Source organism: Petaurus breviceps, unplaced genomic scaffold, assembly GCF_028583685.1.
Source record: "Petaurus breviceps papuanus isolate PSGF00001 unplaced genomic scaffold, PetGlider_PUasm1.0 90779, whole genome shotgun sequence".
Lineage (NCBI taxonomy): Eukaryota > Metazoa > Chordata > Mammalia > Diprotodontia > Petauridae > Petaurus > Petaurus breviceps.
This window is the reverse complement of record NW_027187344.1, coordinates 5,965,501-5,982,479: the sequence shown is the minus strand read 5'-3', so window position 1 is coordinate 5,982,479 and position 16,979 is coordinate 5,965,501. Positions and strand designations below refer to the sequence as shown.

General features: G+C 35.3%; 1 protein-coding gene across 3 annotated transcripts in view; it reads right to left on the bottom strand.

Annotated features, from left to right (window-relative positions):
• Positions 1 to 16,979, bottom strand: part of SETX (senataxin) — a 66,549-nt gene that overhangs the window by 42,744 nt on the left and 6,826 nt on the right. For 2 of the 3 annotated variants that reach the window (XM_069069298.1, XM_069069299.1), the window contains exons 2-8: positions 14,097 to 14,280; positions 12,483 to 12,693; positions 8,434 to 8,543; positions 7,505 to 7,724; positions 6,586 to 6,705; positions 5,596 to 5,767; positions 5,334 to 5,421 (exon numbers count right to left, since the gene is read on the bottom strand). In XM_069069298.1, the coding sequence (XP_068925399.1) occupies positions 5,334 to 5,421; positions 5,596 to 5,767; positions 6,586 to 6,705; positions 7,505 to 7,724; positions 8,434 to 8,543; positions 12,483 to 12,693; positions 14,097 to 14,273 (1,098 nt within the window). In that variant the 5' untranslated portion in view covers positions 14,274 to 14,280. The remainder of the gene's footprint in view (positions 1 to 5,333; positions 5,422 to 5,595; positions 5,768 to 6,585; positions 6,706 to 7,504; positions 7,725 to 8,433; positions 8,544 to 12,482; positions 12,694 to 14,096; positions 14,281 to 16,979) is intronic. The other variant, XM_069069300.1, reaches the window with a different exon arrangement.

The window sequence follows — 16,979 nt, the reverse complement described above, 5'->3', positions numbered from 1 at the left end:
TTTAGTACGATGGTAACCTGAAAAGATATATTTCTGTACCTCTCCTCAATTTAGCTACACTAAATACTATGGAGTTTTTTCAGTCCATTCTCCTCTGCCCTTCAGTCAGTTTCTATCTCCTTGTAGACCTGTGCTCTTCTTCTACCTACCCTCCACAACTCTATACTTTTGTCTTCTGGAAGTTCACATGTGCAACTGTATCTGTGTAGCTAGTATGCTGAAAGACAACCAGGACATTGCAAATAATTTCAGCTTGAGATGCTGCATGGTGTAAAAAACTCAATTAGACTGTAAAACCTGGCTTAGTCCTACTTTAGCTACTTACTAGTTGCTTAATCTTAAGCAAATCACTTAACTTCCACTGAGCTTCAGTAGCCTCATCTGTAAAATGTGGGTAATAATTATACTCCACTGAGTTATAGTGAATATCAAATAAGATAAAGGGAAAATAATTGTAAATGGTAAAAGACCATAAAAAAGTATGGTATTAACAACTGAAAGAAGCTAACATTACAAAAAGCTGCTAATTGAGTTGTGACAAATTTACGTTGTTTAATTTCAAGTGTGCCCTCAATGACTCAAGGCAATTGTTTAAACCTCCTTATGACAAGGATTTTTCTACACCTCTCTTCTTTTTCAGACACTTACTTCAATCAGCCTGTCAATAAGCATTTATTATGTGCCAGGCACTACAATAGCAGGGATACAAAAAAAAAAAATGCAAAAAAAAAATTTCCCTCTCTTAAGGAGCTTACAGGGGAGACAACATGTAAACAGTAGTATATAAATAAGATAAATATATATATATATATATATATATATATATATATGAGATACACCGGGGAGGCATTAGCATTAAAGGAACCCGTAAAGGAAACCCATAAGAGGTAGGATTTTAGCTGGGACTGAAGGAAACCAGGGAAGCCAGAAGATGGAGATGAAGAGGGACAGTGTTCCAGGTATTTGAAACAAAAATTCAGAGTTAAGATAAAAGACTGGAGCAAATCTATTATTCTTTACTTGAACTCAAAAAGAAGGGGTAGCAATCATAATCTCAATCAAGGTAACAGCAAAAATGGCTCAACATAAAGAGAAGAACAGGGAAACTACATTAAGTTGTGTCAAGATATTTGGAGACACCCTATTTCCCAGAGCTAAGGCCTAACCAGCAGACTGTGCCCTCAGGTTGGCATAACAATCCTTTATTGATAATCTCACCCTCTGGCAAAGGGTATTGTTTTGACCAGCACCAGGTGTTCATTGCCTCCTATTTCCCAGAGATCTTAGAGCCATCCATCACACCTTTCCATAGGCTCATAATACCTGTTTCTTGTAACAGCTAAATTAGCTGAACTGAACCAGGTATTACACTGTGTTCCCACCATGCTAACTCTAGTTCTGTTTGTGTTTGTGAGACAACAACTTAGGAGAGTATTCCTACAGGACCCAGGAATGTCCACGTTGTCCACGAATGAGCCCGCCATAGGAACAGCTAAGAATGATTATGCTATGGTCTAGTCCAATTATGTATATAAAGCATTGCTTTTGCCCCAGCATGTTAAGCCCTACTCCTCAGGAGGATTTGAATTTGCAAGCATTTCCTCACTCTGAAATTTATAAGGACACAAAACCTCATAAATAAATGCCTAAAAGTATAAATACTAAACAAATTTTTATTATATATATACACACACACACACACATATTTTGACTATGCATATTTGTTATGAGGTTTTGTTTTTCTTTTTTTTTTCCAATGGGAAAGGAGGGAGATGGGAGAGAAAATAGATTTTGTTCATTGAAAAAAATGTTTTCAAAAAGTCAATATGGGGGCGGCCAGGTGGCACAGTAAGAGCCCTGGAGTCAGGAGACCCAGGATTGGTTCCAGCCTCGGATACTTAACACCCACACAAAATAACTGGCCGTGTAACTTTGAGCAAGTTACTTAACCCCAATTACTTTAAAAAAAAAAGTCAATATGTCTGTTAGTAAAGTCAGAAAAGCAGTAAACCAAATTATTTATATATACATTCATTTATATATATTATAAATTATATATATATACATTCATTTAAGAAAGGATTAAAAATTAACTGGAGACTAAATAACATAATCATAAAGAATTAGTGAGTCAAAGAATAAACCACAGAAACAATAGATAATTTCTTTAAAGTTCATGACAATAATGAGACAACATAAAATTTGGGAGATACAGCATAAGCAGTCCCTTAAGGGAAAGTTTGTATCTCTAAATAATCTACAAAAAAGAGAACAATCAAATCAATGAACTGGGCATGCAAAAAAAAATAGAAAAATGATAAAAACTGAAAGATAAATTCTGAACAGAAAAAAAGAGAACAAAATTCAAAGCAAAAACAAAAAGCCCCACTGAATTAACAAAACTATAAATTGACTTTTTAAAGGAAAAAATAAAGAAAACACATCATTAGCTAATTTAATTTTTAAAAAAGAAAACCAAATTACCAGTATCTAAAATTAAAAAGAAAATGAAGAAAAAAATTATTAGAAACAATTTGGCCCATTTCCCATGTCAATAAAATCAACAACTTAAATGAAGGAGATGAATATATGCAAAAATACAAGGTACCGAATGAACAGACTAAGAAAAAGAGAATCTAAATAACAATTTTAGGGGGAGAAAACAACTAAACTAGTCATAAATAGGCTCCCAAAGGAGTAAGTTTCAGAAACAGAAAGATTTACAAGCAAATGACATCAGACATTCCAAGAACAAATAATTCCAATATTACATAAACTATTGGAAAGAAAAGGAGAAGGGGTCCTACCAAATTCCTTCTATGATACAAATATTGTCTTGATTAGCTAAACCAGGGAGACTCAAAACAGAGAAAGAAAAAGATATACCAATAACCCCAGTGAACACTAAAACAAAAATTTTAAATACAATATTAGCAAAGATGCTATGGTATCTTTAACCTGGGGGTCTATGAATAGAATTTCAATGTATTTGATTTCCTTTGTAAACCTATGTATCTTATTTTGTGCATTTTAAAACATCATTCTGAGAAGGCGAGCCCATTAGCTTCACCAGACTGTCAAAGAAGTTTAAGACATAAAAAAAGATTAAGAACTCCTGAACTACAGTGACATTCTGTATCATACTTGTAGGATATTAAAAAACCCCAAATAAATCATCGATATTTCTCTGTAAAAAAAATTTTAAAAAAAATCCATCAGGAAGAGATAAAATAAGAAATTCCACTTGAAATAACTCCAGAAAATATAAATCACTTGGGACTCTACCTGCCAAGACACATATAGGAACTATATAAATACAACTATAGAACTTTTTTTTTTACAGAAATCAAGACAGATCTATATAACTGGAGAAATATTAATTGTTCATGAGCGAGATGAGGTAACATAATAAAAACAGCAGTACTACCTAAATTAGATTGCTCATTATGTGCAAACTACAAAAGGATTATTTTGTAGAGCTAGAAAAAGTTATTAAATTCACCTGAGGAACAAAAGGTCAAGAATCTCAAAATAATAATGAAAGGGGTAGCTAAGTGGTGCAGTGAATAGAGCACTGGCCCTGGAGTCAGGAGGACCCAAGTTCAAATCCGGGCTAAGACACTTAATGCTTAATAGCCATGTGACTCTGGGCAAGTCACTTAACCCCAACTGCCCTGCCCTCCCCCTCCAAAAAGAAAATAATAATAATAATGATGATGATGAAAAACAATAAAATAATTTAAAAATTGGTGAAGTAGAGGGCCTAAAAACACCATTTCTCAAATTATATGACGAAGCAGTAATCATCAAAATCATCTGGTACCAGTTAAAAAAGAGAGGTCAATCAACCCAACAGATCAGGTTCACAACATTCAAAAATAAATCAATCCAACACAAAGACACAGGGGGCAAAAATTCACTGTACGACAAAAACTGCTAGGAAAACTGGTAAGTAGTTTGTTAGAAACTAGATTTAGACCAATATTTCACACTATGTATCAAGATAAGATCTAAATGGATAAATGATTTAGACATAAAGAGTTAAATCACAAACAAGAAAGTAAGGGAAGAAATCAGCTTTCAGATCTATAAATAGGATAATAATTAATTACCACACAAAGAATAGAGAAGATCACAGAATGCAAAATACACATTTTTTATCATATAAAATTTAAAATGTTTGCACACACATACCAAAAAAAACCTCCAAATGGCTAAATTAAAAGTGAAGCAGATACCTGGGGGTGGGGAGAAATTTCTGTAGCAAGTTTATCTGATAAAGGTTTCATTTCCAAGATACATAAGAAACTGATTTAAATTTCTAAGCATAAGAGCTATTCCCCAGTGATAAATGGTCAAAGGATACTAGCAGGCAGTTTCAAAAGGCAGAAATCCAAGCTATTAACAACATGTAAGAAATGCTTCAAATCACTAATAACTAGAGAAATGCAACATTAAAGCAGTTCAAAGGTTCAATCTCATATGAATCAGATGGGCAAAGCTGGCAAAAAAGGAAAATGACAAATGATAAATTGAGAGGTTGAGATAAAATAGGCAAATCAATGCATTGTCAGTAGAGCTGTGAATTGGTCCAGCCATTTTTGGAAACAATTTGGAACTATGTCCAAAAAGTCAATAAAACTGTGCACACTCTTTGACCCAGTGATACCACTACTAGTAGGCAAGTATTCCAAAGAAATTAAAAATAGAAAGGACCCATATGTGAATAAAAATACTCATAACAGCTTTTTGTAGTGGCAAAAAATTGGAAATTAGGGGAGCATAATGGAATGCTATTGTGCAGTAAGAAATGGGGAAGGAGATGCTTTCAGAGAAAACTGGGAAGACTTGTATGAACTGATAGAAAATAAAGTAAGCAGAACCGGGAGAACAATTTATACATCTGTAACATTATAAAAACAAACAATTCTGAAAGACTTAAGAAGTCTGATCAACACAATAACCAACTAAAATTCCAGATGAAGCATGCTACCCACCTTCTGATGGAGATGATGGACTTAGTACAGAATGAGACATAGGTTTTTTTGGACATGGCCAGTGTGGGATTTGTTTTCCTTGAATATGCATATTTGTTATGAGGGTTTTGTTTTTCTTTTTTTTTAAATGGGAAAGGAGGGAGATGAGAGAGAAAATAGATTTTGTTCATTGAAAGAATATATTTTTAAAAAGTCAATGTCTGTTAGTAAAGTCAGAAAAGCAGTAAACCAAATAATGCAAAAAATTATTCAACTATAATCCTAAATTCCTTAGAATAAAAAAAGGCAACACAATTTCATTTATTTTTTTCAAAACAAATATTAAGTTTTTTATACCTTTTTGGTCTTTTCGGGATTATAATTGTACACAATCTGGCTGCAAGTCACCATTTCCTCCAAATCTGACTCAGGTTCTAACTTCATCCTTAAAACATTAAGAAATAAATAAAAGTACTTTGAAGAGAGAAACATACTCGACCAGTAAAGGGATTAGGTACTAGCACAAAACTAAGCATAAAGAGATTTTTAAATCAATCAATAAGCATTTATTAAGCACCTCATATGGGCCACACATTGAACAGAAGTTAAAGGAACTAACCTGGCAGAACTATTGCGTATATTTTGAATTTCTTTGTTGTAGCTCACGTTGTTAATAATGGTCTGAAATGCTTCAATGGGATCAATAAGCTGACCCCAGACTTTTGAGCCAAGGCGATCCAGAATCACCATGAAGCAGTGCAATGCTGGCCAGAAAGGATCTACACTATCTTCTGAAATAAAAATTAACAATAGTTCAATGAGAGGAAGATTTGAGAAAAAATTGCTACTGATAACCATACATTTTCTACCCCAAGTGTCACTGTTAAATATATAAAAAATTAAAAGCTTAGCAACAAGAAACTTAAAACTTACTAGCTACCTTTAAAGAAACAGATGCCATGTTTTTTATATTCAAGGAAGATATATCAAAGCCCCTACAAACAGTATACAATTATGGTTTTTGTAAAAGTGTGTCTCTTTTTTGGAGACTTAAGGGTAAGACACATGTTTTTGGACATGGATTAAATATATATATGTTTACTTGACTATGTTATGTTTAATTGTTATAAAGTAGACTGATTTAGTCTTTTTGTTTTGTTTTGCTTTAATACTAGTAGTACAGATGCCAAAAAAAAAAGAAAAGAGGCTCATTTTAGCATTAGAAAAGGTGCAAAACACAGGAGGCTCAGAAAAAGATGTAGACTAGTAGGACAGCTATACCGTTTACAGATTTGTGCTTTCATGTACAATTTTTTTGTTTTGATTTGTATAGAGAACTGCTTGTGTTTAATGATGTTTGTCAAGTACAGAATTACAAAAATTTAAGATGAAGGTGTCTCTTTTTTCCCCTTCCACACAGCCTTCCCACACTAGTCAGGCATTGTCTTACCATCTATCCATCACCAAATCATGTCTTGACACTGAGCAGTAAAGGGAGAAAATAAAACTGGGCTTGTTCACAGTAAAACAAATTCTAGCAGTGACATTAACAATTTAAGAGTTTCTGCATCACAACGTGTCAAAGTATTCTGCCCAAGTAGTTTGTTACCATCTGATTGCTTTTCCATGGTAAGAAGTATTGACTGCATAAAATCATTTTGCTTGTCTGGGCCCAGCAACAAAGAATCCATGGCTTGCTCCTCAAGAATAGTTAGCAACATACAGATTCCTGAAAGACAATTTCATATTTCCCTGAAATCATTAGCATCTTAAAAATGAACAGCAACATAAAGATTCATGAAATATGATTTACTGTTTCTCTGAAATATTAAGATTAACAACATACTAAAAAGCATTCTGAGATATAGTTGGCCAAAGGAACTACTGAGCAGGGACTAAACAAATAATGCATGGCAGTCTTGAGTTCTTTAGACAAAGCTCAATCAAGAAACTATTTTTGGCAGTCTAAAACAAAGGCATTTCTACCCAACCCTTCTCAAATACTCCAAAGACACTTGAAAATTTAGGGCAATCAATTCGATGACAAAAGAGAAAAATTATTGTTGAGTAGACAATCATCTCAGATGTGATAAGCGTCATCTATAGAATGAATTTCTCAGATGTACAGCTTTTAAAATTATTTTTCCTTTGTTTTCCCACTAGGAAAACTCACAGATGAAAAAAAGGTATTAAAGACGAAATGTTATTAAAATTCTTCTTGCTTTAAATAAGAGGTTCATTGGTTAGTGTTTACAATATTTTAGTTACAAAGATTTAAACTTTTTTTAATGGTATTTACAAAGAGGTTTGAGTTTTAGAAATAACTTTAAGAGTTCACACAACTCTTCTTATATATTCTTGAAAATTTAGGACTTCCTAAAGTTATTTCAATGACAGAGTAAGAGCTAGGTAGCACCTGGGAAATACTAGATAATAATCTTGTAATCACATCACAAATGGAGAAGAATTCCCATATAGGACACCTGAAATCAACTGAGAAAATCCAACACAGTAAGAATAAAACTTACCTAACCAATAGTTTTTGTAGTTGCTTGTGTCATACATATGAGAAGGCAGAAGGACAAGTTTACCCTTCTCAAAATCTGAAGAGGTGTAAATATCTGGACTTTCTAAAAGCCCCAACTCAATAACTCTAAATAAGCAAGTCAATACTTCCTGTAAATCATAGTAATCATCTCTGTCTACCTTCCCCAAATTTCTGGCTGTCAGAATAGCCCAACGTCGAACCTATATGAAAGAAAGAAACAAAGCACATATTAAAAAGACTTAGAACTATGATGAGACTCAGTATTTTTAATTAAATCAAAGTTTAACTTTAAATTAAAGCTGCTGGCTAAAATAATATCATAAAGAAGCTTATTATGAATTTAATTTTAAAATGGGAAATGTAATAAGGATGAATACTTTCTATGGTTCTATGTTTCTATTTTTATAATTTTGTATAAAAACCTGTAAACTTTTAGTCTAAAATTTAAGAATTTTTAAAAAATGTTTTGAATTGTAAAATACATTTTCAAAATTAAAATCAAACGGTCCTCATAGAACAAGCTACAAACTATGACTCAAAATCTCTTTACACAACAATATATTACATCATAAAAATACCACTCTTGAGTGGCTAGGTGGAGTAGTGAGTAAAGTGCAGGCCCCGGAGTCAGGAGGACCTGAGCTCGGTTCCAGCCTAAGACACTTAACACCCACACAAAAATAAACTAGCCGTGTAACCTTGGGCAAGTTACTTAACCCCAACTGCCCTCCAAAAGGCAAAAAAAAAAAAAATATATATATATATATATATATATATCACTCTGATTTAACTAAACATTATAGGTAATATTATTAATGGAAGGTATTAGCAATGACAAAAACAATGTAGTATAAGACCCTAAATATGCAATAAATGTCACTTTACAGTCATAACACATTCACAACTCACCATTTCATTGGGATGTACCAAGAACAAATAGATCCCTGGATGTTTGTCAAATACCTGAAAGGAGCAGTTAGCTTGCTCCATTCTACAAAGTGCTTCAACACATAATTCATCTAAATGGAAAGAAAAACATAGTAAATGCGAGATGAAAACATATAGCAGTTAAAATTAAAATAGCCTATTCTGTTTACTTCAATGGTTTTAATAGTAAATAAAAAGTCACTTAAAGGAATCATTAGATTACCATGAAAATTTCAGGGAAGAAGTTTTCTAATGAATCATTTTCACTTTAATAGAAAAATCCAACTCAAAACATTATGATATAACAGAAAGAGCTTGGGCTAAGATGATCTAAGCTCTACTGTATGACCTTAGACAAGTCATTTAACTATTCTGTGTCTCACTTTCTTCATCTGTAAAATGAGGTTGAACTACTTGACACCAAAGATCCCTTCCAATCCTAGCATTGTAATTTCTATTCACTTATTAAGCACCTACCATGTTCTAGTTTTAGAGGCTATAACTACAAAAGTGACAATCTCTACTCTCAAGGAACTTATATTTTATCGGAAAGAATCATCATGTACCCAAATAAATAAAAATATGTGTATATACAAAGCAAACACAAAGTAATTTTTTTTTGGCAGGGGGGCATACAGAACACAAAAAAGTGGAGTGGCTCTGGAAAGACTTTATGTAGGAGGTGCTACTTTATCCCTGAAGTTAAGAGATTTCAAGAGAAAGAGGCCTGGAAATACAGACTTGGGAATCACTTATAATAAAGATAATCGAACCCACAGATGTTGATGACATCACTAAGGGTAACGAATTCAAGATAGAAAACAGAAGAAAGAAGGTGGCTAAGTGGCACAGTGAATAGAGCACCAGCCCTGGAGTCAGGAGGACCTGGGTTCGGATCTGGCCTCAGACACTTAACACAAAAAAATAGCTGTGTGACCTTGGGAAACTCACTTAACCCCAACTGCCCTCCAAAAAGCAAAAAAGAAAAAAAAAAGAAAACAGAAGAAAGCTAAGAACTTTATGTACATAGCAGATAAGACACATAAGATAATCCAAAAAAGAAGACTGAAAAGGAATACTCTATCAGGTAGTAGGTGAACCAAGAGTAGTGTCATGAAAATCCAGGGAGAAGGATGAAGTGATAGAACAAATACTGTAAAGAGGGATAAAAGATAAAAAGTAAAAGAGTCACTGATTTTAGCAATGGACTATTAGTAACCTTGGAAAGAACTGTTGAGTGATAGGTTTGAAAGGTAGATTATAAAAGGCTGAGGAGTAGGAAATAAGGAAGTAGAGACAATAAGTATAGACTGTTTTTTTTCCAGGGGTTTGGCTGTGAGAAGGCAAGTTAAAGGACGACAGCTTGAGGGGATAGCAGGTAAAAGAAAGGTTTTTAAGAATGATGGACAGCATGATGTCAGGTAAGTAGACAGTGGACAATAAGAGAATGAAAAGTAAAGAGAGAGAGGGTATGATCAAAGTGTTAAGCTCTCAGAAGAAACAAGAGGAGATGAGAGCAAGTGTAAGAAGAAAAACTGTCTTTGGTTAAGACAAAGGGTACCTCTTCAGAGACTGAAACAAAGGAAGAAAGGCTTGGTGGTGATATTTAAAGAGCTCTGAGGTATAGCAGTGAAATAAAGTAGTTCACAATGCATGGATGGGTTCTATCTGAGGAGATATTGCTGAGTAACAGTGGCAGATGGTGACAGTGGAAGTAAAGAGCAAAAGGCATGCCTATTCCTTACTCTGGTCCAGTGAGAAGATGGGCAAGAGAGAAGATACACATAATACTGATGAAGTTGTCTAGTATCTTCTAGGAGGAGCCAGGTTTCCATGAATATAAAGAACAACAATTCAACAGGCAAATGCCTACTACATGTCAGATGCTGTACAAGGTGCTGAGGATACAAAGACAAAAATGAAAGTCCCTAATTATTTAAGAAGTTTACATTCTGTCAAGGGAAATAATAGGTATACATCTAAGTAGATAAAAACACAGGAATAAAGGATAGGGATTATATTTGTGATTTCTCTGATATTAATAACTCCAAGGTAAGAAAACTCTCTCTAAAATGAATGAAGATGGAAGCACTTCTCTATTTATTTGGGAACATGGCTAATGTAGAAATATGTTTACCATGACTTCATACATATAATGGGCATTTTATTTCTTCCCCTCTCAATGGGAGAGAGAAGAGGCAGAGGGAGGAAAAGAATTTGGAACTGAAAATAAAATTTTAAAAAGGAAGGAAGGAAGGAAGGAAGGAAGGAAGGAAGGAAGGAAGGAAGGAAGGAAGGAAGGAAGGAAGGAAGGAAGGAAGGAAGGGAGGGAGGGAGGGAGGGAGGGAGGGAGGGAGGGAGAGAGGGAGGGAGGAAATCCCTCCTACCAATGCAGGTTGACACTTTCTTTTACTTATAGACTGAGAAAATTGCCTAGAGCAGAGGTGTCAAACAACCCACAACACTCCCAAATATGGCCCAAACCACAACAAAATGTAATTAGGAAATGTTTAATAAAATAAATTGCTAAAACAAGAAATACATAAACATATGTGGTTTCCCAAGTTAACATGTGATCTTTATGTATAGTTTAGTGGTTTGACCCCAGTGGCCTAGAGGACCAAGATATTAAGAGTAATAAGCCAATATATCAAAGGAGACTTGAATCCAGGTCTTCCTGACTTCAAGACTAGCTCTCTATTTTGCTACACTGTCATATGTATATAAATTATACACACACACACACAGAGTAAATAAAAGGTAATCTGGGGGGACAGCAAAGGCAATAACAGCTAGGGTGATCAGGAAAGGCCTTACGTAGGAGGAAGCACTTGAGCTGAGTTAGGGGTTCAAAGACTCAGACATGAAGACAAAGTACATTCCAAGCATGGATGACAGCCTATGCAAAAGCTTGAAAATGAAAGATGGAGTATTGTCTATGGGGGAGAAGAAATAAGCCATTTTGGCTGGCATATAGAGTATATGAAGGAAAATAATAAGTAAGAAGTCCAGAAAAATTGGCTATATTTGGGCTTGTACAACGTTTTAAATGCCAAAGAGAGGAATTTGTATTTGACCAAAGTGGAGACAGGCAGCCACTACAGCTTCTTGGGGAAGGGAGTGAGACCTATGCTTTAGTAATATCATTTTGGCAATGGAGAACAGATTGGAGAAAAAAGCCTGGAGGGACATAGGGAAAAGGGAAAGGAAAGTTTTAGGTCATCCAGTCCAATGCCCTCATTTTAAAAATGAGGCCCAAGGAAGTTAAGTGGCTTGCTCAAGGTCACACAAGGAATAGAGAGGTAGGATTTGAACAAAATTAAGAGACTGCTACAATAGTCCAATCAAGAGCTAATAAAGGCTTGAACTAGAGTGATAGCTCTGTGAATGGAGCAAGTGGATAGTTATGAGAAATGTTATGAAGGTAGAAGAGACATTAGTAACTAAGAAGACTAATAAGATATGGGGGGCGGGAGGGCCACACGGGCAAGGTGAGGGAAAAATCAAAGTCAAAGATGACTGAAATTGTAAATTTGGGTGACTAGAAAGATGGTGGTACTGTCAACAGAAATAGGGAAGAAAGGGAAATTGATTTAAAGAAAATAGGAATTCTGCTTTGGACATGGAAGGAATATGAGAGGAAGAGGTCTAATTTGAGGGGTAGTTTTTGATAACAGAATTGAGGTTCTAAAGGTATGATGGAAGGGAAGGGCAGAATGGGATAGGGCTCAAGAAGGTTAGGGCTGAAATGGATGAGAAAAAGTGATGAGGGAGTAGAAACAAGGGAAGAAAATTTTCAGCTGTCTTTGGCTCTGAATTGCAAGCCACTGGATAAAGCAATGCCATAAAGCTCCACAATAAGGAACCCTTCCATCGTAGTTCATACCAAAGTGTTAGCTAGGATACTAGTTTCATTTTCACCACTGAAGAATGAGGGGGGAGAGGAAAGAGAATGTGAGGTTCTGATCCTGGGTTGGGAACAGATTTCTGGGTCCTCACTGGTTATGGTTCTATGATTCTAAGATACTCACTGACATGCTCGTGTAAGAGCAAATAAGGATATTTAAGTATTTCAAGAAGAGGAACTCGAAGCTTGTTTTCAAAGTCTTGGCCAGTGAAACCAAACAGTTGTGCTTCGCCATTGTTATCCACTATAAATAGTTCGTCATCTTCTTCAATTTCACTTTTCATAGATTTTTCAAAATGATTTATGAGACGGGTGGTTTCAAATTCCCATAAGATCTATCAGAAGAAAGAAGATAGAGCAATTAATGAAAAACCCTGTATACTGTGATCTATAGAGAACTTTTCAATAACTAGGAGCTTAAAGAAGACTATATAATAAACTACTGCCAAAACTTTTAAAAAGAAATCTCCATGGGGCAGCTAGGTGGTGCAGTGAATAGAGCATGGGTCCTGGAGTCAGGAGGACCTAAGTTCAAATCCAACCTCAGACACTTAAAACAAAAACTAGCCATGTGACCTTGGGCAAGTCACTTAACCCCAATTGTTCTCCGAAAAGCAAAAAAAAAAAAAAAAATCTAAAAAAAAAAAAAGGCAATCTCCGGGTCAGATAAACAATGCTATTCTGCTTAAAAGTATGAATTATATAGAGAAGGGTTAGCTTGGGAAGAGACTAAAAGAGATTAAAATTAACACTTTTTTTTTTCTCAGAGTTTGACAGAAATCATTTGGCATCCTTGGCTTGAATCTAGTCAATCTTTACTTTGACCCAGTGACACTATTGCAAAAGCACTTCAGTTCTCTGAACTCACTTTATTTGTAAACTGGGGGACATAATTCTTGTTAACTAACTCATCATGCTGTCACAAAAGGAGACCATAGAAGGGTCAACTATTTTTCTTAAAACTGAAAATGCTGGTTAGCTCCAAAATTGGAACCCTTTGTAAATAAAGAATAAAATATTCTTTTTTTTTTTTGCCTTTTTTGGAGGGCAATTGGGGCTAAGTAACTTGCCTAAAGTCACATGGCTAGTTTTTTTGTGCTAAGTGTCTGAGGCCAGATCCAAACTCAGGTCCCTCCTGACTCCAGGGCCAGCACTTTATTCACTGCGCCACCTAGCCACCCCAAGAATAAAATATTCTAAGGACAGTCTTACCACTGCTGTCCTCCCCTAAATGTTTTGTAGGCCAGTTTCCCATTTCTTGTAACCACATTTGGTTGCAAATCCAAACTTTATGGTTAGGGATTGAAAAATTACATCTTACACACGAAGCTTCCTTGATGAGCAAACTTTGCTGCCCCTGAAAGTTTACTTGAGTTTCCAAAATATTTCAAAATGAATTGTTTATGAAGAAAAATTACAAGTCATCTAAATACAAGTCAGCACTCATATCAATTTAATATAGGAAAAAAAGAAAATGTTCTTGTTCAACAAACTGATTTTATTCCAATATACTGAATGAATAAGGCATAAGGAAACTCTCCCATGTTTTATTTTCCTGTAGGCTACAGAGAAATCCTCAAATTAGGACTTTCCAATTTGCAGATTCTAAATTAGTATGCATTAGTAATTCTCTGGATAATGTGAATAAAGTTCAAACCCATTCTTTTCCCTATGCTCAAACTCTAAATAATCTACATTTTTCTTATTTTAGTTCATATTCTAGGCTCATTCTAATTACCTCATGCAAGGAAGGCAGTTTATCTCTTGCTTTGTGGTATTCAGCCACACACTCCAAGCAGTAACAGAGGTCCTCATTAGCTATGAGAAATTCACAAGGAAGTGTCCCCAAAGCATAGTTCTTTAGGAAGTCAACAGTGGACTCACCACCTGGTGAACACCAGCGACATGTGCTCATTCTGTACCTAAACTCAGGAAAAAATAAAAAATATAAATACTGAAGAAAAAATAGTGCTAAGTAAAATTCAGGACATATTTTCTTATGTGGATATAAATGTAACATAGATTGTACATCACCCACCCTTCTATTTAAAATATTTGTCCCCCATTTCTAAAATCAACCTTACTCAAATCCACTGTACAACTTAACAACTGTACTACTCCTTTATGTTAGGAAAACCTAGTTTTGATCACAGAAGATTGAAAACATATGAAATGTAAGAAATTCGGGGTAGCCAGGTAGCACAGACAGTAAGAGCACCGGCTCCAGTGTTGAGAAGAACTGGAGATCGAATCCCAGGCTCAGACACTTAGCACCCACCCAGAAACACCTGGCCGTGTAACCTTGAGCAAGTTACTTAACCCCAATTGCTTAGGGGCGGCCAGGTGGCTCAGCAAGTAAGAGCACCGGCTCCAGTGTTGGGATGACCTGGATCAAATCCAGGCTCAGATACTCAGCACCACACCCAGAAATAATAACTGGCCGTGTAACCTTGAGCAAGTTACTTAACCCCGAATTGCTTTAAAAAAAAAAAAAAAGAAATGTAAGAAATTCACAAGAAACATTTATATAATTTTGTAAATTACTTTCAGCATATTCTCTTTATTATTTTACAGGTAGGGAAACTGTGGCTCAGAGAGGTAAAATGGCTTGTCCAAAGTCACAAGGCTAATAAGTGGCAGAGTCAGGAATTGAATCCAGGTCTTTTGAGTCTAAGTCCAGTACTCTTTAGACTGTATTTTGTTGCTTTTTAACCTGCCTCAAACTGTATAAAAAAAGTCTAAACCTCCCCAATTAAATCCACACTTATTTGAAAGAGATTATTCATATTAGAAAAACAAAATAGATGATGAATGCATATTTTTTAGCTTACAACATGCAAATGAGTTAATCCTTCACAATCAGTAACGGACAGACAGGCAGGCAGGCAAGTAGACAACTTCATTGAGCTGGGTCCAGAATTAAAAGATGGAGATTGGCTGTGTCAGATTTCAGAAATTAAACATTTTTAATGATCCCAAGACTTGCAAAAGTCCTGAATTTTTAGATACTAATATTCTTACAATGATCTCATATTGTAAGAAAAATTTGTCTTCTTATGTACAAGAAGTAACATATAAGGCACATGACTGTGAAAGGATGTAAGCTGATCATATAGTGAAAAGACAGCAAATGGAAACTCTAGTACTATACTAGCACCCCTGAAATATTAAGATAATCAGAGAAAAGTCTCCAGTGTATGGATATTCTATGGAGAATCTATAGAAAGACATAAAAAACAAAACAAGCCCAAACCCAGTTGTAATGATAATGATATGATAATCACAGATAATCACAGAATCTCAAGAGTTAGAAGGGATCTCAGAGGCTATCTAAACCAATTTTTTCCTGAACAAGAATCCCCTCTGCAAAATTCCCAATTTGGGAAAATGTACCTCCCTATCTTTTTTTGCAAAGATAGAATTCATGATTAAATTAGGCAGACTGAGACACAAGCTGTTTATTAGTAAGGCTAGCAATGAACAAAAAAGCAATCTCTCAGCTCTTCAGCAAGCCAAAAGACTTCAAGTGAGGACTGACAAATCACTTTTATAGACAAAAAGAAGAGTATCCCAAAATTAGAAGGCAGCATCATAGATGGGGAAAACAGTATGATTTGTTACAAGGTCTGACACATCACAGATACAAGGCATAATATGATTTGACACACATCAGGAATGTGGCTAGCAACAACCCCTCCTTCTATCCTGTTGCCAGGAAATTGCTGACCTGGATCCTACAAGAATAGCTACTGCAAGGATGGGGAACTTTAGCCCCCTAGGTGTGGCCCTTTGATGGAATCTTTGTTCTGTAAAGTTTGGATTCCATCAAAAGGTCACACTTGAGAACCTAGGGGACTCCACGTGGCCTCAATGCCACAGGTTTTTCCACCCCTGAAATAGTGGTATATAGGTAACACATTTTCCTTTTATTGTGCAATAACAACTAGTGGTTGAGAGATAATAGATTTCCTCTACTTGGTCAAGGGCAGCTGGTAGTATAACTGAAATGTGTTTTCTTTAATTAAAAGCGATTTATAGGAAAGCTGAACTTTAAACTTAGAGAGGAAAGGTGGTCATTATGGGAAAGCTGAACTTTTAAACTTCTGAACTGAACATAAAGACAAAGGAATGTGACTTTAGGTAGTTATACAAAATGTTCCTGCTGATACAGAATAGAATCAATTAAAAATGGAATAAAAATCAATTTGATTTTCTCAAAACAACTGCCCGTGAATTTTCAGACTTGCTTGAAGTGTCAGTTTTGCTTTCTCACATGGATGACTCTGACAAGTGAAAGTGATGATATATAAAAACAAAAGTTGGTGTTTAAAAAGCTTTTTGTAGATGAGGCCAAGATGGACGAATATAGCAGGAAGCAGGATAAAGTTCCTCCCCAAAGTTCCTACAAAACAGATCTAGAAAATGAATTCTAACAGGAAATCCAAGAAAAAAAATCACAGTGAGTCATTTTTCTAGCCAAGTTTGGCATAAGGAGAGAGATAGAGAGAGGTCTGCAGGGGACCAGGAAAAAGCTACACACCAGGGTCAAGCAGAGGTCCCACATTGGGGACAAGTGGCAACTTTGTCACCTACTACCCAGTGCCAGTCACATATCCAGGGT